The sequence below is a fragment of the Grus americana genome, chromosome 18 (genome assembly GCF_028858705.1).
Source record: "Grus americana isolate bGruAme1 chromosome 18, bGruAme1.mat, whole genome shotgun sequence".
Taxonomy (NCBI): Eukaryota; Metazoa; Chordata; class Aves; order Gruiformes; family Gruidae; genus Grus; species Grus americana.
The window spans coordinates 3,389,482-3,416,758 of NC_072869.1; the positions used below are offsets into that span (position 1 = coordinate 3,389,482).

The 27,277-nt window shown below is 39.7% G+C and overlaps 1 protein-coding gene across 5 annotated transcripts in view; it reads right to left on the reverse strand.

Annotated features, from left to right (window-relative positions):
• Positions 1-27,277, reverse strand: part of CEP112 (centrosomal protein 112) — a 171,800-nt gene that overhangs the window by 65,438 nt on the left and 79,085 nt on the right. For all 5 annotated transcript variants that reach the window (XR_008579771.1, XM_054846683.1, XM_054846680.1 and 2 more), the window contains one exon: positions 25,684-25,866. Coding sequence is in view for 4 of the 5 variants with exons in the window: in XM_054846683.1 (XP_054702658.1) it covers positions 25,684-25,866 (183 nt within the window). In the remaining variant the exon portion in view is untranslated. The remainder of the gene's footprint in view (positions 1-25,683; positions 25,867-27,277) is intronic.

Genomic DNA, 27,277 nt, shown 5'->3' on the forward strand with positions numbered 1-27,277 from the left:
ATAGTGTAATCTGCACTAGATCCTTTCCTTCCTTTCCTGATCTTTTCCTCTACACATGTTTAATTTTTTCTTAATTCTGTATACAGACTAAAAATGTAAAGTACATTTTAGTATATAATTATACAGGTTAAAATATAAAGTACCTTTTAATATATAATTATAATCTACAATATACTTTTATAATTGTTTTGGAAAATAATTTCACCTCAAGATCATAACAAAACGTTAGCCTAACTCGCTTTTACTTAACCAAAGAAATGCTACAGAGCTACAATTTCTATAGGATGATACGGTCTGAATTCTAAACTGCCATACGTAGCATTTGGGCTTTTTAAGAGCCGTTCCAATCGAAATCCTGCCCGGAATAGTAACAATTATCTTTTAACCTGTGAGCGCTCATTCCCCCTCCACTACCACTTTCCTTTTTTTTTTTCTCTCCTTGTTTTTTAAAACAAAAAACTTCCTTAAACTTTTTTTCCTCCCCCATATAAGTGAAACTAAGATATTACATTGCTCAGAAGTTTTCTAAAAAGTTGGATAAAATGTTTAGGATAAGGAGGTAACGCTAACTTCTTATAATACAGGAAAAATTCATTCCAAAGTCATATTGCAAGCCAAAACAGGGACTGGGTGAATTCCCAAACTCGACTGTTACGTCTTTCTGCTTTGCTTCATTCTATATTCAATAATTCTTACACAAAGCCATTAGAAAATCAAATGACACAACACAGTGTTCTCTACTGCGACATGGAAGAAGCCACCGCTCCGAGCCTTCAGATTCAAAGCTGGGGAGCCAAAAGACATTGGGCTGAGTGTTACAGGTAAAGTAACAGTAATTAATATGCAAAGGGGCATTGATGTTGGACCTAATAGATGGCAAAAGCAGATTTGGTTCTATTAGGAAAAAAGAAAGAATCTGAAGACAGGGTGATGGCAGCGAAACTAATATGATTAAAGGAGTCCTTTTGGAGCAACTTCAGTGCTAGTAAGATGATGTTAAGAGACATCTAATCTCTCCAAAGTGACTGGAAAGAGCTTATATTGGGGATCACAGACACAGTTCTTGTCAATCACTTTAAAATAAGTCTAGTTCTCACAGCCAGATTATTTTTTCCCATAAACAAAGTCACTGGCGGAAGCGGCTTACAACCGAACAACCTGCTGCCCAAGACAACTTTGTGTGACACGGAGATCTTCAAACTGCTCAAGGAAACGAATCCCAAACTTTGCATCACTAAGATTCTGCTATTCCACATGCCAGGTTTAATAAGCTATTATTAGACTTAAATGTAGGCAAATTAGTACTACTAGGAAAAAAACAACCCAGATGACATAATTCTCAGTTGTGAAAAATCCATGAAATATAAAACTGAAGAGCAACTGTCTTGTCTTAATGATTCTGTGGAAAAACAAAAGATGCAATTACAAAATCTCACTTCTCATGCCTGAGATCTGCTGGCACGATGCTTGCTTGGTTTCTTTGTAAAACTGAATCCTCTTTCTCAGTATTGGTTTCTTAAATTCTTTTCCTGGCTGCTCAAATCTGTTTATAAGCCATGTCGGCCAAATTGTTTGCATGGTCCAAACAATAACTTGAGCACAAGAGCTGCTGAGAGAAATACACGTCTTAAACACTCCACCAGAGCAAATTACTCTTGTGCTAAACATCAGGCTTAAACATAAGACATAAAGACTTCATGGTATATAATATGTCCAAAATTTTATTGCTACTTGTTGCCTTTTATGGATCAAAATGTTATCATCTTTATTTTGGTTGTATAGGTACGAGTACATGAAATGAAAGAGATCTCCATCTTTTTTACAAAGAATGCAGAAGTTCATAGCGATGCCACAGGATGGCCATGCCATAGCAGCGTGCCCCCGAGAAGAAAGCATTTTGTAAAATGACTATTAATCTCTATACAGGAAAACACAGAGGAAGAAAACACTAGCTTACGGAGTATCCCAAATGGAACAAAAATACAAATACTGTGTGACAGGGTAGAGATTTCATATGAATTTATACGGCATACTTGTACGTACATGTGTACACATATGACGATCCCATAGCTGAAGAAACTGCTAGCTGAGATGGTGACTTCTATTTCTGTTTCAAAGGAATAACTTAGAATTCTAACTAAGAATATCTGTGCTGAAATAGTGTCATAAAAAGGGTGGGTCATAAGCCCACAGCAATTTGCCTGTAGGGGAAAAAATAGACTTGAAAGAAAAAAAGAAGGTTGCTCACTCACTTTGGCCTATTTAAAATACCAATAAATGTACTGCATGTTATATGGAAGGAAAACATGTGCTCTTAATTTTAAAAAGTAAATTGCATAAGAAAATATAAAGTTGGCAAAGAGTTTAAATTAAAATCTGTTGCTGATGTCTGAAACTCTGCTACAGTTACATGCAACAGAGATGAGAAATGGACCGAATGACTACAGTCTAATTAAAAAAAAAATACAATATTATTCCCTTTATTTTTCAGGAGCTCCTCCTTCAACCCCATGAAGCATTTACTTGGATCAGTTTCTAAGGAAGAGGCTGGAGCAGGACCGCATCTTTTATACTCAGTGATGGAACACACGAACTTCACCGTCCCCCTCTCAACATATTACACACCAAGCCACATCCACCCCATCACCATATTTAGCTTCAAATAGCGCTGAGGGCATTTTAAAGTCACAAAACAAGGCAATGCCGAGTTCAGATCAAATCCACTCTTAACTTATTCCCCGAGGTTCCGATCTGGAGTCACTTAGGTGTTGCTTCAGCAGTTTTTACAGTAAGTGACTAACATGTCCCAGCAGATGAAGTTGCAATAAACCTTCATCACTCTTCAGCGCTGAGTGTACTCAGGCTGCTGAAACAGCGCACCACTTTTACAGACCACTGCATTTCTCAAGTGGATCACGACAGCTCTTCAAACTGAGTTTCAAAAGTTTTCTGCATTGGGCTAACTTGGCTTCAATTGGAGATGACTGCGTAGGTCTCATTTGCTGTGTTTAATTTTGCTTGCATATAACATTAAAAAAAACCCCAACAACAAACCCCCAAACCTCTGAGCAGTTCCATGGACTCACTTCAAACGTGAACTGTTAGGTTAGATGATCACAATGATTCTTTCTGGGATAATAACCCAACATATTAGCCCATAAGTAGCAGCCCTATTTGAATCACCGATATGCAGCTTCTGCCCCTGTGCGCCAACACTTTCTCAGCATTTTCTCACCTGGAAGGACATTAAAATTAGTGCAAGCATGTGAACAGTGCGCTGTGTGAAACCATCACCTGAACCCTTGCGAAAGGGAGATTTGTTTCTTTGTGTCTCGTTACGCTGGCGTGATGTGATGGAGATGGATGAGGTATACATAACATTAGTTATCGGGTAGTGGGTTATTTATGAAGGGACATCAGTCCAGTCAGGGGAAAGGAAGTCTGCAGTAAAAACAAGTCTCACTTTGCTGAAGAAGAATTAAAAGGAAAATAAGGAACAAAATAGAAGCACCCAGTGATTCAGTGGTGACGAGTCCCTTTTTACCCACGATCAGTGCGACATCCCAGAAGAGGTGGATGAAGTATCCATCCCATCCCAGTCACGCAGCAACTGGTGACGTATTTAGTGTAAACTACCTTAGAAAGGATTATCTGTTGAAAGTGGGAATCTGCACTACTTTAGTGTTCTTATTAATAAACAAAGCTTTAAAAAGTGCTGAGAAAAAGATAAGTTTCTCTACCATCACAAAAATAAGCACTGCATCTAACACAGAAGAATGCTAAAAAAGTAAACAAATACTATTTGTTTGCTGCTCTACGCGTAGAAAAAAGTATAGTTGTAAGAACTTCAAGGATGCGTAAGGTTGGGTTGTGTTTAAAACAAAATTGGTTTATATTAGTGAGCCTTAATACTGCACTTTCAGCAAGTCACAAGAACCGGTCTTACACTTGATCTTATTCTGGTTTTAAGGAACCATCCCCATGACTTTTACCCTTAAGAGATAAAAGAATTACGCAACAAAGTGCAGTGCCAAGGGCCAGGCACAGTCCTGGAGGTTCTCTGATCTTTTTGTCCACAAAGCATCCTACCGAGTCAGACTGGTCCCAGTAAACCTCTGCTTTTCTCCGTGCCAGATGAAGTTCAACTGGCCAGTTCAGCCAGCTGGCAGCTACCTTTGCGGCTCCTTTGTAATATGACAGTGATACAAAGGGTACACAGCAGTGCTGGAAAAAGCAATCTTTTTGTTTAAGCTACGATCTAAATCTGAAGAGATATCAAATCTAAACGGATACTTTCAAAGAAATTTGAATTGGCAAGAGTCGTTAATATTTAGTAACTCAAGTTTTTAATGTCGTCATCTAAATAAAGCTTTGTAATTAATTATCTCAATTTTAACCAACTATATTGAAAATATTTTTTATACCATAGCAATTTCAATTAAAATAGGTTAAGAATTTATTATCCAATTTTTCTTGTGACTGGTAAAATCAGCAACTTGTCAATATTATGAATCTTTAAAAAGATAGGTTTGATTTGCAAGTGAAACTACTTCCACAAATCTCACACACATTATCACACGGGTAATGATGTGGCAGCGCACAAATTAACAGGGATAAGTAATAAACAGCTATTTAGCTTTCACAGCACAATCTATTACACTGTCAAGTTTAAATGCCTTTTGAGTAAGAACACATAGGCCCATAAATATGGTAATGAAGGGAGCAGATAAATGAAATGGTGTGAAATGGAGTGAGAATGAACAGCAGTTCAGTGACCAACAGATTGGCCTCACCTCCTAAGAGCGCCAATCGAATTTTCCAAAAAGCACGAGGCTGCGCGAGCTCTTCCGGAGGAAATCACGGAAGTGCATCGTTATAAGGAGTCCTGATCACTTGTCTAGTGCTGCTGGAAACACTAAAATATCAGCAAAGCTAAAACTTCAGTACTCAGAGATGCACAAAATGCTACACAAACATATAATAAAATGCATATTTAAGTGTCTTCTTTCTTGAGGGCAAAACCCGTTGGTGCTATTGCCCAACCTGTTAACTAGAAGACATCTTTATCCTATACATGATTACATTTCAGCGATGGGATGAAGTTATTAATACATTCATAAATCAAATGTTCACAGTTCACAAATCAGGCTGCATAATATCAAGTTTAAGCATTCTCTGGTAGGAGAACTGTGACACGAGCCAACGTTGCACTCCCTAACCTGCACCGCATACAAAGAGTCCAGCTCTCTAGACTCAAACAGATGAACGTTCGGTGCCAATGAAACTTGGGCAGCAGCAGCGCAGATGGCAACCATAGCACCAACACTAAAATCTTTGCCGTTCGGCAGTGTAAAACCTGAATCCCCGTATTACAGGGCTCATGCAAAGGTATATCAGCTCCATCTCAACACAATCCCAGCTTTTCTCACCTTTGCAAATGTACCTCTGACATCTCTCTTGAAAATATCCACCAGGACTTGTAAAGTGAGGTGTTGAGCTGCTAACTTACATATTTATTCTATTAATTTTAACAGCATTAAGCTGCTTTTAAATGTCAAACTTCCTTTGTAAGATTCTTTACTTGGACTCTTTCAGCACTGCGTATGCTCTGAAAAACACCTCTAGCATTTGTGAATCTGATAAAATATATTCCTACCAACCTCGCTTGTTTTGTACCTGCTAGGGTGTTAGTTGGGGGCAGGTTTAACACCACCCTCCCTGGACAGTGCTGCTGGAGGCTAAACAGCACCCTCCTTCGTATTCCAACCATGGCCAACTTTTTTTTTTTTTTTCCCCCTGCACTTAACGTAGTCTCCAAAAAAGTCCAGCACCCTTTAAATTTTATTTCTTAGTAAAGCACTTGCTGTATCTTGTCTACTCTTGTTTACGGCTTAAGCATTTCCCTGAAACACGATGGAAGCGTTGACTCCTGAAGAACAATAAAGAGAAACGACCTTCCGCTTAGCTCCATTTTCAATAAAATTCACGAAAAGAGCCTACCCATCTCATTCCTATAGAGAAACACGTTCAGGCAACATCTCCACAGCTAATCTGAACCCCAAACTATTCGCTATCTTCGCCATAGATTTCTGAAGGCTGAAAAGAGATATGCAGGGCACAGGTATCCGAACGCCGGTAGGAGAAGTTACACTGAAAATATTGGCACCGTTCTTGTTGCTACATCTATGACTACACGTGACAAAGGGGTAGCAACTCCTCAAGTTCTGCTGTGACGTGGTATTAAGGAAAACACCAGTTTTGATCTTTTTTTCCCCCAAAAGGAGTGCACTGCAATAGATCTGGACTTTCAAAGCAGCCAGTTAGGTGGTGGCTTGATCCCAGTTAATGTAAATGGCACTTAAGCTACAAACTACTGGCTTTAAAAAAAAAAAAAAGGGAGGGGGAGAGAAAAGAAAGAAAATCAGACATCCATTTGAACAGCTCCACAAAGAGCTTAAAATTAACGGAGCTTATTTTGATTTCTTAATTTACATAAGTCCATTTGATTCTAATTTAGCTAACAGCAGCTAGAAAGCAGAACTTCATATGGGTTGGTTATTGTCACTGCCTTCCTAATAAAATGATTTTTAGTCAAACAGAAGAACCTTAAGCGTACACGTGTAACTAAACACTACAGGGCAGTGGGGAGTGACAGGATTACTTACCACGTTGAAATTGAGATAAATGTAAATAAATTTTCCACATAACAGTTCTAAGACCTGGAAGAGACTTGGCCCTCTTGCCTGGAAGACAGATCCAGAAGAGTTTCTTATTACCCGGTTTACTGTATTTGCTTTGAAATAGATTAGTGAGTCAAAAATTAAAACAGCCAGCCTTCTTTCTCCTCTCTTTTTATCTGATGAAAGAAATGTTTACCTTTGTATTTTTCTTTGTACAAACAAAAGGATTTGAATCAGATTACTAAGAGACCTGCCTGGAAAGGACTACTTGGAGGACTCATTACCTTTTGTCTTTCTGCTAAGAAATTTAACAGAGACACTAAACTGAGCACCTAGTAATCTACGTTATTGCATTTATGTAACTTAGATATGATAGAGATGCACAAAAAAAATATCAACCATAAATACATGCTTAATGCAGCGATCCCCTAAAATGACTTGTGAGAGTAGAATATAGATAAAATACAGAATGGCTAAAAAAATAAAAATCCATATCTAATAGCCGGTTTGCTGCATCATACAAACCATAACAACCTATCCTTAAATGATGACTGACGAAAATTTCACCAAACACGTGCTTAGGCTTCCCTGTTTTCCTTTCTGAAAAAACATAAAGCTTTATTTTCTGTATTTCAGGATGCGCAAGGAAAATACTCCTTTTGGATGAATGTTAAAGATATATTCAGTTCTGAAATAACATTGGAGCAAAGCTTGCTCTGAAAGTGAAGAAAAGCTACTGATATTTAAGGAAGGACAGGACTTCCCTGCGCTAGAATACAGAAATGGAGGCTAAAGAGCTCTGCAGTGGACTGGGAAGAACTACCCATCAATCCGAGAGTACTTCTGTGTCCAGCAACCCCCCTAAGTCAAAGCTGTTAAAAAACATTTGCATTTAAATTTTCCACATATTAAGTTTAAAAGCATTAGCATTTCCTGAACAACTGTAATTCTGATTTAAATGCAGACATGATTACAGATTTAAGGATTACTCCAGACATTCATCTCTATGAGGCAGCAAAATTAAACGTATTATAGTTCCTAAATTGTCCCCAGAAGAGGTACAGGCTGTATTGTCTATGAGAAATGTCTTGGCCCCGTCAACTAATGAAAAGACTTCACTATAAGTAAAAAAAAAAAAAAAAAAAAAAAAAAAGCAACCCCACTCCCCCCAAAAAAACCACCCAGAAAAGCATCACACACTTCTCCTTTGGATGCATTTGTTTAAATTACTGCTCAAAACACATACATCTTCTGAGTATTCCAGAAATTTTACCCCACACATCCCATAAGGGTTTTATGGTGGCTGTAATGGAAATGGCATCGGTTGCACAACGTGACGGGACAAACATAAGACAAGGTGCAGATACAAAGCCTAAGTAACAAGTTGTTCATGTGCAAGTTATGTCCCATTTTCAGCTTCTGAAGTTAATACTTGTAGAAATGCAGACTTCAGAGGCTAACTCCCATCCAGGTCGCGTGCCATGACTGTCTCCTCAACATGCAGTTGAAGGACTTGAGGAAGACTCCAAGTCGATGTTACTGTCCAAGCTCTGCCCTGACTGTTAATCAAGGTGAAAAAGATAAGTTTTTCAAGACTCCAGCATAATCACAGGAGACCAACTCAGGAACTTAGCGCTGTTATTCTCTGGGCCGACGACTAAAGATGACTTAAATGCACCAGCCTGTGTGTACTATTCTGCTCTACTAAAGAATCTAATATACCAGGAAACTCTCTCATTACTGATGTCATGCTGCTATATTGAAGATGACAGTCTTTAACCAAGCATGAAGTCCTCATTCTCGGTCTCATGAATGGCAATATGTGTGGGCAGAAATCCTGAAATCCAGCAGCTTCAGAAATGAAAAATGTGTCACTTACAGGTTTAGACTTTAAAGAAATAATCAGCTTCTAACTTTCAAAAGAACGCTCATTTCTGCAAGGCAGTAACAATGGTTGCAGTTTCTGTTAATGAGTGAGTTGTGGTAAATTCCTCTCTGTACGTTAGCTGCTTACACAAATAAGATGCAGAATTACACACACACACGCAACTTTTGACTTTCTCCTTTTTGAATTCAACTCCTAATTGGAAGAGGCATATTCTAGTTGATTATCTTCAGTGTCAATCCTTATATCCAACAGATAAACTTGTCACCTCTATCTGAGGAGGAAAGTCCCAGAGAAGGACGTCCTTACTCCAACCTAGGTGTTAGGTTGGAGTCCAAGGCATCAGACGATGGCACCTTTCGGGTATTTTGTGCACACACAGAGCTGACACCATCCCTAGTTTCCCTCTCTGCACCTTCATCCTCAAGTGCTGGTTGCAGTACTCCCATCGTCTCAACGGTGGCTCTTCTGAGTTCAGAGACCTTTTGGAAGCATCATGCTCCACAGCTACCAGTTCAGAAAGACAAGATCAATCGCAGGATGATCTGTACAAAATAAATGAAAACCGTGTGCATAACATTTCTTTTCTTGGAATCGAGAGTATTTTTGGCTCAGTATCTTCCTCCGGCACCTTTACATTGATCTCTATCCTTTTCATCCTTCTCAGTTTGTCCTTGAATTCAGTTGATGCCACTTCGTTTTCTGAATGACAAATAGGCCAGCGCATCCTGGGGCAGGAATTTCTTCAGATTTATTTATGCAACCATTTTGAATCTACTGTACTTTGAATAAATGTTAATATATAGTTTAAATTTAAAATCTAAATACATAGTAAACATGCAATTTCTATGAAATATCAGTAAAATAAAATAACCCATTATATTCATTTCTACAGGTCCATGTTTATATTTACTACCCCCCCCCACCCCAAAAAAAACCCCCCCAAACCAAACAAAAAAACCCCAAAAACTCAACCTCAAAATTGCATTAAGAGATCAGGAACAATATATCACTCCTAAACTGAGCGCTCTGGCAGGGAACAACAGCTGTGGAAGGGCTTGAAGGAGAAACTGTTGACTGGAAGGAGAGCCCCAAAGGGAGCAGTCTCCTTTCTGTACCACAACGAAGCGGTGTCTTTGCGGAGGACAGCGTTTGCAGGCTTTTGAGACCTACTGCTTCTACTTTTCTGGAAAGCACCCCTGTTTTGAAAGGACACAATCTGATTATATAAGAGATCGCAACTATGTACCACATCATGAACACGAAGCACAAAGATCCAGGAGCTATCAGAGAGATTATTTCTGCAGTACCATGAGGTGGTATTTTTGACAAATGGCATCCGATGCATTTGTTGAGACAGAGATTTCAGCTTTCTCCATATGCGCGCCTAATTACCACATTAATGAAGGCTATTGCTACAAAGGCATAGCAAGGCTGTCTCTGCTAAACATCCTCAAAACTCATGCACACAAAAACAAATATTGCCTTCCATATAAATGATTACATTAGAAGCCATTACTGATTAATGCCGCATATTTTCTCTCAGCCTCTGATGCAAAAGATGCCAAAGAAACATTATCACAAGGGTTTGTTTGCACAGCGTTAGAAATGATCGTAATCTACTAAGTATCCGACACAATACTCAGGTAGAGCAGGTAAGAATTAATTGGTGCCTTCTCCCCCCCTCCCCGAATTTCAGATGCTGAAACTGTTTTTTTCCCTTTATTGAACCAGCTCGGCCTAGACTAGCTTGTCCCGCAGTGACATGTATATTGAATACAAATCAGACAGCATAGCTTTAAATCTGTGTTGCAGCTCTCATTTCCAATTCGAGAACTGTACTATAATCATAAGCTTCTGGTGGATGAAAGGAAATCAGCTCTCTGAATATTAGCTAATGCCACATTTGCAAGTCCTGAAGAGATCTGTGCTGTTTAAAAAAAAAAATAGATCATTTCTCGTGAACCTATATATATGAATCGCTTTGTACTGCTCGACTGATAGAAGCGATGCCTGTGCTGGGATTAAACCCTTTTCATCATAAAACCTCATCTGGTTCGGAGTCCAAGTCCATCAAACCTTTTCCCTTTAAAGTCCCGCCTTTGATTCTACATCAATTTATTCAAACCGCAGCTGGGTGGCTGAAAACGAAAGGACAGCATCATTTAAACCAACCATGTTCCTAACTTGAAAGAAGGGCTATAATTAAAAAAATGGGCATAAAAGAATGGAAATGGGATAATATTTTTTAATGGTAGTTCAAAGGCCGACAGATGTCAGAGCCTTTGAAGATGTCAGTACACTGAGCAAGAAGTTGCCATTAAATAGTTTGCCTGAGAGGTGAAGCAGCTTTTTAATGACTGAAAAAGCCCTTGCAGACACATCCTTGTGTTTTTAATTTGTCAGAGTTTCTGCAGTATTTTCTGATTAATGACACATGATTATAACTGCATAGCATACATATTTTTATACTTTGTTAAATGAATACTTTATTCCACATTCCTTCAGTGCCAGATAAGAACAGGAAAGCTTTACTACAGAGTCCAAAACTATTCAGATTGCTCAAATATTTATGGTAATTTGAGGGGACTGGCCAGATACAGAGCTACTATGTGTTGCTACCTTTTGTTCTTTAATGGTGCTATTACTACTGCCATCACAATGTGCATGCATTAAGCGAGCATGCGACCCAGGAATGTATTGTACCCTTCTTGTGCCCTAAACAATCAGAGCTTTCATAATTCGCTGATGAACAAAGTCATCAAATCAAAATAACATTTAGAAAAATTCCACATTGATCCTAAACAATACAAACAATGGCTGCCAGTGTATTGTAAGTGGAAAATAACTTTTGTCAGAAAAAAACCCATTTTGCTAGGAAACATGTTCAGAACAAAACCACCAATATTTATAAATGCAGATAAAGTCCTCATCTTGGGCTGAGAAGATGCTCCTGCAATATCCTTCATCTCTCTGTTAACATATGGAATTTTTTTTTTTTTTTTTCTGTTTTTCACCGTGAATGGAAGATGTAGTAGCCCCAAAACACAGAGACAATTCTCTTTTGCTCCCAGGAGTAAGCTCTCAGCTCACTACAATAGTCTTTTGTGAAGGAGTGGTTGCCACGCTGAGCAGGTGGAGCACGGGGAAGCACCCCGGCCCTGGGGAGGGCCAGGAAAAGCCAGCACTGCGTGCCTGGCTGTAGCACACCTTCGAGAAGTCAGTCTCAGGAAAACACAGTCATTACGAGGGAGTTTGATTAACGTACTGTTCTTTCTGCTCTTCCCACCTAGGTTCAGCTTGTTAATTGGATCATAAATAGAAATACGATGGAGTCAGCTAAAACTTGACGTACAGAGATTGGAGGTACCTTAGCAGAGCTTTGTGAAATTAGCTGCTGGTCTCCCCAGGACATTTACGTGATTTCATAAGTATGAATATTTGGCCTGTTGCAATTCATATCCATCAGGAATCTCTTTGTAATAACCATGCTGCCTACCAGCATCATCGTGAACCTCCTGGAGGGGAGAAAGATAACTGTTGGATACTCACTGCTACTCTGAAGTTGCATGAATCTACAACTGGAGATGAAGAAGGCTGTTAGCAACAAGTGTTCTGCTATGTGTTCAAAACACCGCGGAGTTATCCAACTGCTAAAGCAAGGTCTGGAAATTTTGAAAAGGAAAAAGTCTATGGCTGCAGAGAGAAGTGTAATTCTGAAATTTAATTCTCCCAAAGGTATTTATTGAATGAAAACAGAGTCCTGCTAGGAAAAAAATATGACTATGTTAAGATTCCACTATAAAGACCATGTAGAAGTGGACTGCTTTCAGTACAAACAAGTGTAAATCCAATTTCCAACTAACCTGCAGCCTTCCTTCTCAGGTTATTCTAAAGTTACCTTCAAAGCTAGTCTTACTTAAAAAGCAAAACAAAGCCTAATCTACCATGCATCACTAGAATACTTGACTTTATCATGAATCTCACGAAGATTTGAAACCTCAATCTATGAACGTTACGTAACAAACTTTTGCCGCCGTTCCTAGAAAACGAACTACAGGAGCGAGCAGAGCAGCCAGGACGGTGCTCAGCAGGACGGGGTGGAAGTGGCCCCGGGAACACCCGCTACAGCCAGGGTGTTGACCAGAGACGTGAGACGATGAGCTCACTCCCTCTTCCACCCACATCTCAGGAGCTTGGCAGATCCTCGTTACGTGGGGCTCTCAGCAGGGACGTGCTCGGGGGGAATAAAGCAAGGGGAGCGAGCTCTACTCATCTGCTTCTCTCCAAAGGCCGTTGATGTTGCCGTTGTACAGAGGCAACCTTCTGTTCGTCTTCAGGTGTTATTTTAGCACTATGGTAAAAACAGGAAAATAAATTGGCGAATTTTAAGCAGCTATAATTTAGCTAAAATAAAACTTCAGAGAACAAAGAAAAGGCACATCTCGAAGCTGTGGGACTTTCTGCTGAATTTCAAATTAATTTTACAAACTAAAGGAGCACTACCCACAAAAGATGTATCAGACTTATGAATAAACATTACAAGATACCTCCAAAATGGGAAATATCAGACACCCTGAAAATAATGTTTTGCTACAGAAACCCATACAAGCATGCAAAGCTGAGCCATTCAGATTCTATCCATTAGAGGGCAATAATACATACACACACGTACTCATACATATATACATACAAACACATACACTCTCTCACGCACCTCCAATGACTTCAGCAGGAAAACTAGTATTTTCTCTCTCGTATTACCAACGGCATATCAACAGCTTGGGTCCTGTTCCATTCTCTTCCCTTTCACTCCCCAACAGCAGTATCCAACCGATCAAAAGTTACAATAACAAACTGTTCTTTAAATTTGCTTTCCTACAAGGAAATCAATACAATGCATAGTTTTAGAAGGCTTACAGTTAGTTGTTATTAAACATAGTTTGAGTAGATTGAGCGAGTAGCGTTTATATAAGCACATAAATCTTTATAAGGGTTCCCAAACTTTGAACAGACAAAAACGTTCTTGGCGTGCTCATCTCCCACCTAAAGTCACTTCTCCTTTTCTAGTCAGTCACGTGAGAAACCTTTGCTAACAGCAGCAACTGCAGACATGGCAGGTATCCAGGATACTTTAGGTGTCTCTTAATGCTGCAGACAAACCATGGAAAGGCATTTTTACTATGTCTTTAGTAAAGCCACTTGAGGGAAGCAGCTGACGTGCCGTGTCTTCTGCTTTCTTGCTCAAACCACGTCAACCTACTGATAAACCTCATTGTTTATCACGGGTCCTCAACCTTCCGCGTGCTGCACCCACTTCTAGTATCCTGTAAGCACATTTGTGTTACGAGCTGACGAGGACAGGAGTCGTCTGTTACACATTTTCACTAACACAGCGTAGACTCAGACCCCTGAGAGGATTCCAGCAATACAAAGAATTACCATCAGCCCCTAAACTAGTGCTGGTCAAGATCTTATTAGTTACAGGATTGCTGGAGTTTACAGCAATACACAGGCAGCTGTATCAGTCACATAATGACCAGTAATTCCTGTGAGCATCCACACTACATTGATTTGTGTGGGGGTTTTTTCCTTTTCTTTTTCTTTTTTTGTTTTGTTTGTTTTTAAATATATTACTTTGCAAAGATCAATCTGTATTTCATTAGAAACAGTAATTCAGGTAATGATTTCAACTAACAGCTGGTTGTTTCCATCGCCTGTTGAATAAATATTGATTTTATATTATACAAAGGTTTAATTGACGATCTGAATTCAACTTCGTAAGGTCCAAGATGAAGACTTCGAACACCACACTGGTCACATGCGCTAATCCCAGACAGCACGCACGTGCCCTCAACGGGGCAGGCACCTCGAACTCGGCAATCCCTAATGATACCGAACACAGCAGGGGAACACGCCGCTATTTTCAAATATTCCAGCATACTCTGTGTTTGCAGTGGCTGCCTTTCCAAAAAAAAAAAAAAAAAATCACTTTCCTTGGTATTTCTGTTTTCTAAATTCATTTTACAGATGCCAATACAGCAGAAAGCACAGACTACAAAAGAATTCAAGCTGTCAGAGACAACTTTAGAAGAATTGTATCACCCGTGCGAAAGACGGAGTTCACTCTTCGTGGGATTTTCAGATCTGTTTCAAGTAAAAACACTGTGTCAGGTGTTTCTGTCTTCTTGTTTTTAAAAAAACCTACATCAGTGTTGGTTTTATGAACTCTGAAGAACAACTTTAAAACCTGAAAATGGAATATTCACAATCAGGCCAATATTTTAGCGGCTGAAAAGAAAGTTTTCTTATTTACAATATTTCAGGAGAACTTTCACACATATGAATACAAATTGCTATGAGATATGTAATTGCAGTTTGAAATATATTGTTTTCTCCATTAAACAGAAATCTACAGCATCTTTGACATCGATTTCTGTCATTTTGTCATGATAAACACTCAGGTATTAAGTATCTTCCACATCATGCACCCAGGCATGATTCCAATTAGTGCTGAATAGAAGACAAAATGTCAGCCTAATAAGCTTCAATTTGCAAAGTCTTTGAACATTTGATGATATCATCACTTTGCCAATCATTTCTTGTACTTTGGCTTCTTTTTTTCCACATCACCTTCCCTGTCAAAAGAAAGTCTTTCAAATCTACAGAAACGGAAGACATGAACAACGTCAGTCATTGGTCTGACTGAGCTAAAAGATCCAAAAATGACTCCCCAATACATCAACAGGGAACTATGATGTGCACAATAGTCTCTCAAAGCTAATTTGCTGCCAACATGTAGAGTAACTGGGGGGAAAAAGTCTACTTTAAAGTCATACTGTGAAAAATATTTCTTCACATGAAATCAACACTAAAGACCTTAAATCACTGTCAGAGTCTGTGCCACTCTCAAAATGGAGAAAAAAAGCAGTATTTGTGAAAGTACGATGACAATCATTTCTTCAAAGGTGACCGGACCAAAGAACAGCTCTGCTGTCTGACTTGACATTGAAAATATTCACTGTATTTTAAAATAATGCATTTTCTTTCTAATTTTTTTTTTAAAAAAAAACTTCCAAGAAGAAAAAAGACAAATTGCAAAAAAGGCTTATACAGTAAGCATTCAAGGCTAGCACAGGTCCAAAGCCTGTAGCTGAGGACACATGACACTGTCTCTATCTGGAATTTCCCCAAACGCACAATCTAAAATCCCTGTTCTTATCTGGGTGTGAGGGAAAACAGAAACACAAGTGACAGCAGAAAAGAGAAGGAGATGATGCATCTGGACGGGAAATGTGGAACACCACAAAAGAGTACATGGGCCCAGGGAGGTTCTGCTGGGGCAGTTGGTCCTGCCCAAGGACCAAACACAGAGTCTCAGTTCTGAAAAGGAGAGACGGGACGTGGTCTCTTCCGAGCTGACCCCCAGGAGAAGGTGGGTGGCAGCGGGGCTGACCAGAGCCCACGACCGTGCACCGACGGGCTCCGCCACCCAGGTCCAATGCGATTCCTTGCATTGCACCGAGTTGCTCTGTTTCTGTGGTTTGCACGTGTAGGTGTGCCAAGAGTCGGCGCTTCGGTAGAAAAGGAGACTGAGCAGCTCGGAAGGGGTGGATGTGGAGCTGGAACGAGGGGAGGGAGTTGGGATCACACACTGAGCACAGCACCAGTGTGAGGAGTGGTGCTGAAAGAGTGCAGAGCACTTGGCTACCCCTCCAGCTCATGGGTTAGCAAATTCCTAACATCTGAGGCAGAAAAGGAGACTTCGAAGAGTTGCTACAGACAGCGGGGCCGGGCCAGTGGGCAAACAGCTGCAGAGATGTTTAACAGTAAAGTACTCAGCCTGGTGTCTGCGCCAGTAACATCACCTTCAGATCTGCAGGCAACCCGTCGCGGGGGTTTGGGGGTTTTTTCACCTGTCTATGAAATAGAGGAAAACCAGAGGTGCCTTCCATTTTCCTTCCTGACTAAAGCAACATACGGAGGACCACGCAGATCTGTGGGGCAGGGCACCCAGGGCAGTGGAGTATGCCATAAGCATTTCAGCTGCAATTCGTTACTGGTTTTCCACTTGAAGGTTTCTCTATAATACTTTAATGTGGGAGCGTGCGGAGCTTTATGGATGGTCTCATATTTCTCGACTGACATATCTTCAGCCAAAGTATGTCAGCTACAGGAGAGGGCAAGGCTTTTCACTGGCTTTGTGATTTCTTCTTCCCCCATCATAAACCACATAAAAGAAAAACACAAATAATCAGCTCTCCAAAATTGCTATTTATTACCTCATCATGAAACCGTCTACTGGACCCTGCAGTGGTATTGAGTAATATCATTACTTAAACCATAAAGAGGTTGTATTTATTACTCAAAATTGGGAAAATTAGCATCCATATGGATCTTATTGTTTTAAGACCAGTAATGCTGCCAAAACAAGTGGCATTAACATTCCAAACTACAGATTGTCATAATTTCTCGTCTAGTGTTTCATTCTTTCATTTGGTATTTATAATACCTTTGAATTGAGGAACTGAATGGATCATAAAATCTCTCCTATCAGATAAATCATTTAACAGCTAGGCTACTGTTCAAAACTTGATTTATGGCAGCAGTGAGTGAATGGAATTAACATCTGCTGACCTAAGGAAGAGAGACTGAATTGATTTCGGATAATCTTTCTCTCGAAAAGGGACAAGAAAAAAGCACACTCTAAAAAAATTTAACTACTTAATTTGCAATACCTTAGTAGGTAGTCACAGACAGGATATCCTAACCTCCATCCCTGGAAAAACTATGGAGTAAAACTTCATTAAATTGATTTCAAGGCACATGAGGAATAAAAGGGTCACTGGGAACAGCCAACCTGGATATACCAAGGGCAAATCATGCTTGCCCAAACTGATTGTCTTCTACAGTGAAATGACCGACTCTGTGGAAAGGGGAGAACTGTCATCGTCTTGACTTTAGCAAGACTTTTGATACAGGCTTTTATAGCACCTGTACAGTCAAACTGAAGAGACACAGACCGGATGGGTGTGCTGCAACATGAGCGGAGAACTCAGTGGACCACTGGGTTTGAAGAATAGGAGTCAACAGACAGCCAGCTACAAGTGGCATTTCTCAAAGTTCAAATGGGACAGATACAGCTTAACATCTCCGCCAATGACCTAGATGACAGGACACAACGAATCCTGTGCAATACTGTGGGTGGCATCTCTTGGGGGAAAGTGGTCAGTATGTTGGAGAGCTGAGCTGCCATTCAGAGGGAGGTCAGACTCTGCAAGCTGGAGGAACAGACCACTAGGACTTTCAGGAAGTTCACCAAACTAGCCTTGTTCAGCCTGGAGGACAGAACGCTGAGGAGAAATCTAACTGGTGTCTTCAACTGAGTGTAAGAAATTGTAGAGAAGACAGAGGCAGACTCTTCTTGAAGGTGGCAGTGAAAAGACAAGAAGCTACAGATCCAAATTGTAACAATAGATATTCCAGCTGGATATAAAGGAAAAGAAATTTCACAATGGATTAGTAAGGCAGCTGGAGTAGGTTGCTCAGGGGGGTTGTGAAATCTCCGTCATCACAGATTTCCAAAACTCATTTGGACTTGGTCTTGAGCAACATGATGTAATTTTGAAGTCAGACCTGCTTTGAGCAGGAGGTTGGACACGATCTCCAGAGGTCTTTTGGACCCAAATTATTCTATGCTGTGAAAAAACTTCAGTATGAATCCTGATTTCCCTTTAGAGGATGTCCCTTCAGCCATTCAGTGGAATGTTCGACGTAGATATCACTGCTGTTTTCCAAATTGCTGTACTTGTTCTGTGGTCTAAGATAAGTCAACTTCCTTCTATTCAACAACTCTCTCAAGCAAATTATAAGATAACACTAAAAAGCAATTTTCAAAAGAACCAAACCACATTATTAATGTTGTGAGTAAGCATCCCCGTCTCTGTACAGCAGGCATTTACCAAACAAGTTTAGTTGTAATATTTGGAACAATCTAATATCACAGAAAATTTAAAGGAAAATATTTAGACTCTTACACTTGGAAGTAACATCAATAAGCAATTTTAGAGCCTGGCTTTGCCACACACTGAACTTCAGAGAAAGCACATGTTCCTTTTATTCAAAATCAAGACCTTATACTGTAAGTCAACCGTTTCTGCAGAGTGACACAGTATTTTTGCCCCTCTGCTTAGATATTATGTTACACCATCTTAAATGCTGCAGTTACTATCACCTGTTTTGTGTACTAATGTACTCGATCATTTATGACTTCAGTATTCTTTTATAAAACTTTAATTTTAAAAATAATTTCACACCATGCATAGCCTATTGTCTATTAGTGTTAATTATTCATTGTAACCATCACACACAAACCCTATATGCAAAGCCACACCTAGTGTGCATGTGAAAAACTGGCATAAAGATCCTGTAGCCCACTGATGAGCAAGACTGATCTCATTTTTTCTGGAGAAATTATTCTATATTTATTAATATCTATGCAGAAAATAATCACTTTTTCCTAAACAAGGAGTACTGGTATAAAATAAAATTACTGCCATATGATATACACCCTGCCCCTACACATCGAAATTATATACTCTGCTTTTTCATCTACCAATATTTAAATTAAAACAAAAAATAATATAAAATGTTGATTACGATGTAATAATAACTACCACATACATTAAATATCATTTTATGTGAACAGAAAGTCCATTTTGCTGAAAAGAACTCCATCTCGGAATCAGAGTTCATGTTATGTGATGAGCTAGTTTCTATGGCAACTGCTTTCTCTTTTACATACACTGCAGACAGCACAAAATGTCAGTACTCTCCCTAAGCTAACTTAACATTTTTAATCAGCAAATGATAATTTATGCACCATCATGTACGGCTTCCAAAAATGTCTGTAGTAAATATTTCAAACGCTGAACAGCCTTAAGTATAAAAGGACAGAGTAGCAAGTAAAGTCACAAGTCCTGCACCCAATTCTTCTCTAATCTCAGACCTATCGTAAAAAGTGAGAGTCCAGGAAAAATGTGGAAGAGATCATAGATGATCACCCACTACAGCACGAGAGCACTTTGATGGTTCCATTCAGCGAGGAAGTGGCAGATGTTTATAGCTTGTTCAACACTCTTTTGAAAGGCATCTCAAACAGAAGCAGCGGCTTAGAAGTGGGGGCCAGAAGCAGAGTGCTTGATGCAAAACGACAAACGTGGCAAGGTGGCTTCATCTGAGCAGGGAAGGGGAAGGAGGCCCAGACCCTCACCTCGATGGGGGTGCTTGATGGAGGAGTCCCCTGAGCCTGCACTGCCTGTGCTTCAGTTTTAGAGCAAAGGCTCATTATTTCCTCTAATCTCAAAGATTACGTCTATGCTGCAGCCCAAATTCTTCCCACAGCTCCTCCGCATTTACTCAAGTACAGCTGAAACTAGCTGTGTTGATTACCAGCACCCAATATGGGTCAGTATTTGAGTATTTCCCCAGGAAACTGCTGCATTTGGCCACTTCACTGAACTCTCAACTTCACAGCTACACTCTTAGTTCAGAGCCTAGTCTGAACATCTCTATAGGACCCATCATCAGATCCTTGATTTTAGTAGATATTCCACATCAATGGGATCCATCCCAACCCACCAAATTATGAAGAACCACCAAGGGAAACCACGCAAGTACTGCAGCAAATATTTGGTACTTTGAATATTTTACATCAACAGTCATGTTTATTATCCTGGGTTGATTGGTGGTAAATTAAACATGCTGCTATATAGCCAAAAGCTTTTGTTTAGGAAAGGCTAAAAGGGAACGGCTGTCTGTCTACAGAAGTCTGACTAAGCCCAATAGCTACTCTCCAAGTAAAATATAACAAACAAATATTTAGATTGCAACTCCATGATTTAGATTGTCTGCAGAGAAAGCCTGCATAGCAAACACTGCATTTCTTCTCATGCCAAAGACATCTTCTATTGAGAAAAGAAAAAGAAGTCAATAAAAAAATGAGCCATAGAATTTATTTACTCAAAACTGTATACAGAAGTGACTTCGGTAGCACCATCAACGTCTGAATGTTCCATAGGCTACATCTATCTGTACCCTCCAGACACGATCAAGCAAACTGCTTCCACGGATATTAGAAGAATATCTCTGTGGAAACTGGTGTTTGGAGATATTACAATAATTACATGAAGCAGAAGAGTTGATCAGTGATTTATCTGTGCAGTAACAATAGGTTCTTTCAGATCAAAGTTTAAGAAAGTCTCCTATTGTGAAACAAATGCTCCTGAAATCCTTCCGTATTAGTCAAGTACCAAAAAGTTACTGCTACAGCAATATTTACACACAGACAGAAACTGTGCATGTGTTGGGGTATTTAGTTATCATTACACAAGTATATAGTACATCTATTAATTTTTTCTGTATTTTCTCTTGTCAATGGTTGATAAAGCTCTCCATCAGACAAACACATCAGCACAGCACCACCTCAGACTGACGACATATATGGAGGCAAGATAAATCTCTTCTGTTCCCCCCACTTTGCTGGTACAGTAATTATCTATACCAAACCATAAACATATACCAAGGATTTGCTGGAATGAAAATAACGACTATTACTGGAATGAAAATAACATTCATTACTGGTTTTCAGTTTTTTTACTGTTGACTTAACAGGCTCAAACAGCTCAGAATTAATTCAGACAAAACCAGGTGCAAAGCAACAGCTGCAGAAAGATCACTGGTTACAACTGCAAAGAAGCAAATTTTCAAAGAGGAGAAGCCAGCAAAGAAGCAAAAGGATGCTCTAGACATTGGGCACCAGGGAAGGAGCCACTGATTTCTGAGAAGGTAAAGCAAACCGGGATGGGAAAGGCCAAGGCGATTACAGGAAGTGCAAAAAGTAAGAGAGGACAAAGGAAACAGACACTTCGGCCATGGGAAAACACCTTGTTCACTCTTCTCATCACCTCCAGCCTGCTCTTCTTTTGCAACCACCTCCATTCTCACTGTGTGTGTTCGCATGACTTCAGAACTGCTCGAGGTTTTCCTTTCCCAACCAATAGTGGTTTATCGAGAGCCCCAAGACACCCCCAACCACCAGTGATCTGCTCTCAAAGCAGCCTCATTTCTGAGAGCATAAACATTATATGTTAAAATTAAATACTGTGACATCAGTGACAAACACGGGCAAAACGTGCCTCAGCGTTCGAGCTACTCTTGCCTCAGTTATGAATGGATGAAACCAGCGGACTTGGTAATTATCTCATAACAGAACCTGGAAAGAGAATTCAGTTTCCTCATGGAAACTTCCCCCCCTCTCACTTTAGCGCCAAGCGCTACAGTTGAAGTTACAGGGGTACAGGTTTTTTTAATTCTTCTTGCCCGAAGGTCAACGGTCAAAGAACAAACACAAAAATGATCCAACTCCGTAGAGCAGCTGAAACATGAAAACCTTTGAGCTGGTTGAGGGCACACGTCAGATGCTGGGAAGAGAATGACATTCGCAGGATAAAGGGAAAATATAAGGGCATGACTGGCACCGCAGCCCACCTGGCATCGGTTATTAAACTCTCCTAACCTTGCTATCTTATCTCGCAGAAGCAAACTAGATGTATTATTCTCTGTAATCAGAAGTCTTGCTTCAGAAAATCACCAATTCGGTAGCAAGGTTGTTTTTATGAAAACAAAAGGAAGATCTCTAGCATTCAAGGAGTTCCCTGTTTTGTGAGCTAACGTATAAACTAGAATTATTTAGGAAGGTGGGGAATGAAGGACCATCCAAACTGTAGCTTAAAAATGCTCCTAAGGAAAATCCAGATAATATAAAAAAACCTGAATTAAATAGAAGTAGTGATTCAAAACTGCCCTTTTTTTAAAAAAACAATCCTGCGTTATTAACTACTCTTTAAAGAATAACAATATTATGGCAGTTCATAGAAAATGTATAGGATTTAAAAGACTACAAGAACACAGCATGGTATAAAAGCCTTTGTACTGCTTTGACTTTTATTGACCTACATGTCAATTTACTCCGCCCCAAGCATTACAACCCTAGGTGAAAAAAATCAAAGCAAGCCTCCTAGAAATGGATAAATCCAAGAGCTAAAGTGGAATGCAATTGTTATCCAGAAATTCATCAGCAATACAAAAGGTGAGCCACTTAAATCAAGTTCCTTTCCTGAAAACATATTAAACTTCTATTTCAAAGAAACAGTAACATTATTTTATATTTAATCAAAATCTTGCAATGCATTGAAATCTTAATTTTTATACTTTAGCTCTGATTAGAGCATCAATAAATGCATTCATATTTGAATAAAATCTAACAGTTTTGTATACTATATTTCACAGTGGTTGAAGACCTACATGAAAGTAGAGACCTGGGATATGTAATAAAAAATAATCTTTTCAGTAACAATATAATAAATTGTTCCACAGTACTCAGTCATAGCTGTCTTTCGTAATATAGTAAGAAATATGCATTTTAAACACTCGCTACTCTTTCATATGGAAAAGGATTTCAGAAAGAATAACAGTGAATACCTTTAATAACGGTGCTTTCACATCATTCACCAAACATTGAACAGATAGGTCCTTCAAACCAAGCCACTCGTATGTGATTAACACTAATTATTATTTAAATTTGTTGAAATACCCAGCAAATCTACTTTTCATTTAGCAAAGCAAAATGGCCTCTTCTCCTGTTTCATCGCACCTTCACGGTAATATAAAGCAGTCCTATAAATTACTGCTGTCAAACACGGTTCAAATTTAACAGGTTTTTAAAAAGCTATGTCTACATAAACTCATTAAATCACTGTGATATCTTTGTTAAGAGACTGTCAAATGTTTCATAAAGAACATTGGCCATTAGTCACGTTAGATGTCCAAAACGTGCGTTTTAGTAAACATATGCAAAGATTAAAAAATTTAATTAACATGTGCCATAATTCCATAAGAAACACCAGTATTGTCTGTTGAGCTCACTGCAAAGACAAAAGTGAATTCTAATGCAAGGACCAGAGGAAGGAATGAAGAACTATTTATTTTCCAAAATGGAAAAAAACCCCAAAAAATGTGTCCTTGAAAGCTGATAGATTCTCACTAGAATTTAAATAAACAACAGCTCTTCTAGTCAAAGGCCACTGCATTTTCTTCCCTGATTTACATGTCATTCTCATGGCAGCAATGTTCAAATGACTGTACAGGGATATTCAAACTACAAAGAAAAGCCCTGTAAAAAGGCCAAAGTTTTCGCTATTCAGACTGCTCAGATTTTCCCAAAACCCGCGATGATTTCCAGCTTTCTGCATAGCACCTGTGGTAGTGTTATATATCGCATTGCAAATAGAAAGCACAACCAAACTTTGGGCTCCAATCTTTGCCAGAAATGACCCACAACATAACGAAGTAGAGAGTTATACTTACAAAACACCTCCCAGATTCTCCGAATTTCCTTAAAATAGTCCTTTTACCTTTGTACTCAGAGTTATGCAGAGCAATACAGTAACTGTAACGAACGCTGGCGTGTAGACAGAATAATTCTGTATCATTCTAAAATTGTTTTTCAACCCGAGTGCTACAGCTCTGCCTTTGTACGCAGACACAACATCAGGAATGCAGGTGAGAGGACGATACAACTTTGAAAAGGCACTCGCAAAGAGCTATAGAGTTAAGATGCATCTATCTTGGGCCAAAGGAAAAAAATGCACAGATAAAAACCAATCCCTTCAACAATTTAAGTCTTTGTTCACTCTTACAATAAAGCGGAGAATGAAGGGCAACGTTTAATTTTTCAGAAGCTACCTGAATATCCTCTTCCCACGCGTTCTCACAAAAGTATCTCTCGTTTTCCTTGGAAAACCATAATGGTGGAAATGGAGAAATCAGACCTAGCTCTGCAATATATCCCTCATCATCCCCCAAGTCGTTTGTTTTCCAACAGCCAGATTTCGATAGAGTCTGAGTCGTCCAAAGGTAAAAAAATAAAAGTAATTTAAAAATTAACCATTCAGTTTCACTTAGCTACATTATAGTTGCCAGTAAAAGACACAGCCTACTAGTCTACAGGAAAGTAAAGTGAAAATGCCTCAATGTCAGAGCCTCACATCTCATGGGGAAGACGGCGGTGCGCGGAAGGCATTCGTCGTTAAAGATGCCTTACCAAAATGTCCAGTTTTGGTATAAATTAATCCATGCATGATAAGTAATTCTAATGCCGATTAGGAAAGATTATTTTCTGAATACTCTTTAAACTACAAAATCACCTTATTTTTTTAAATATTGCCATTGCAGGCCTTTTTAATATAGGCTCTTAGGAAAATATACCATGCCATCCTTACAACATATATTGAAAAAAATGCAATAAGATGGTTTTTGAACTGAAAACTCATAAAGATCATTTTCCATGCTGACAGTGCGCATTTCATCCAGAAGTTTGAAGAGTCAAATGCTACCCCAGCTGGGGGTTATTCTGCCAAATGGCTTCCAACAGTGACCACAGAGATGGAGGACGGGAGGGGTGCGTGTGTGTGTGTAGGAAAATAAACGTGATGGTAAGCAACCCCAAACCCACATCATCTCATCAAATACCCGACATACGTAGGCAAACACACAATGCAAATCTAGAATAGAAAACTGAAACAAAAAGACATGAACAAAATGAAATAAAGCCATTTGTGAGTTACCTGCAGAGATTTAAAACAAAAAAAAAAGCATACGAATGAAGCAGATATAATTCATATGGATTTACCCAGCAAAGAGAAAAGGAGGGGTGAGTGTGAGGGCTGGGGGGGGAGAAGAACAGATACCTTTTTTTCTTAAACAAATCCATCATGAAAGAAAATGAGACAAGATTATAAATAGGCCGAGTTATAGCGCACCATGGGATTTTTAATCTGGCTACCTGTGGTTTTTGCAGTTAAAGCCCTATTCAGCAGTGGGAAGGGAGGGGGGAAAGCGGGAAAAAAAAAAAGAAAAAAGAAAAACAAAATCACGTTTATGTGCCAGTTTCGCAAATGCTCACACAGCGTGCATCACCAACAATGCTGGCAAACAGGAAATACTAATTATTAGCATTTTCTAATAAGCGTACGCCTTTCAAACATTATTGATCATTACCTGTCCGTCTCGTTTCCTGCATTCTTGAGTTTGACTCTCGTGCTCTGCCATGGCAGCGCGAAGCTGTTTTTCCAGTTTCTCGATTTCCCGTTCATGGTCTCGGACCAGGCAGTCCTTCTCTGCGTTGTGCTGCTGGAATAGGTGCGTCTTCTCCTGTTCATGCTCCAGCTTCAGCTCCACTATCTGATTGGACAGTGAGGAGTACAGTTCATCAATAGAACATCCTTGTCGTCATGACAACTCGTCTACAGCTTAATTTCCCCCTTAATTTCATCAAGTTGGCAATTTTATTTTTACGTCACTATTACCTCACCTTTTAAAAAGCCACCGTTAGCGTGACAGAATTCCTCCAGACAATTCCAACAATGGAGACAACCGAGCAAATGCAACGCATCCTTAACCAATTTGTTGGTACAAATGTCGGAGCGTACAAAAAAAAAATAAAAAAAAAATTGCATTGTCGCATTCTGCGTACGGTCCCCCCGCACCCTGCCGCTGCTCATCAGCAGGGCTGAGGATGCTAAATGGTTAATAGGCAGCCTGCTCTCCCCTGCGCTTAAGTATACACACGCAACCCCCCCACCCCAGCAATTAAATCTTTTAAAGATTTCTTTATGATTTCCAAAGCGAAAGCTCTTCCTTCAATATTCCTCAACGCTGTTGTATATACAGTTGTCTTTTTAAAAAAAAAAAAAAAAAAGAAAGAAAATTATAAAAAACAAAGCTCTATTATCCCGTTGTCAGCTACGCTATCCCAACATAAACAGATGTATGTGTTCCAGAAGGGCACCTGCTGTGCTGCAAGCTTGCACCATGATTTCATAAGAAGCCCTCTATTCTCAGGATCCTTTCCCAGTCCGCACCACACTGGATGCTGTGACCTTGGCCAGTCTTAGCCTCTCCCCGCTAGACTGAATGGCAGCCGGAGACCAAGGGCCTGGTCGCCGCAGCTTTGATACTAATCCTCCCCGCCTGCGCACAATGGCACCCTACCTGGCCTGCACACTGGAGCAGCCAGGCTGCCTTTGAAGCAGGTGATGAATAGGGACGGCAGGAAGCCGCTTCCCCACTGAACTCCGGGCCACACAGCTGCTAAGAACAGTCACTTGGATTTTTCTTCAGTTTTGGTGGATTTCGGAAGGGGGGGGGGGGGAGAAAGGAAAAAAAAAAAAGCTCTTATCGTGAATATGGTGGGGTATTTTCAGCGTGAGAAAAAAAAAAAAAAAAGAACGGGAGGAGCCGGCTGTGTGTGCGCCGAGAGCGCCCCGGCACCTTATCTTAAAGCTGTAGCATGCAATTCTGGAATAATATTTGCTGTTTGCGTGGCTTTCGGGTTTAAAATATGAAGTAAAAAAGAATGCGTTTTCTCAAACTATGGATCAGCGTATTCCGAGTTTAAGAGTAAAATATGTCATCCGTGCTACAGCCGGGAGCATCCTTCTGAAAGCGGACCAAGTAGAACAGATGCAATATTCTACGGTTTAACATATCTACATTATTTAATAATACTAAAAAGCTCATTAACAGACATCTGAAGTCCCTGAAGGAGTTAACCCCCCAGGAGGCATACATTATCTATACTGGGCCTGGGGTC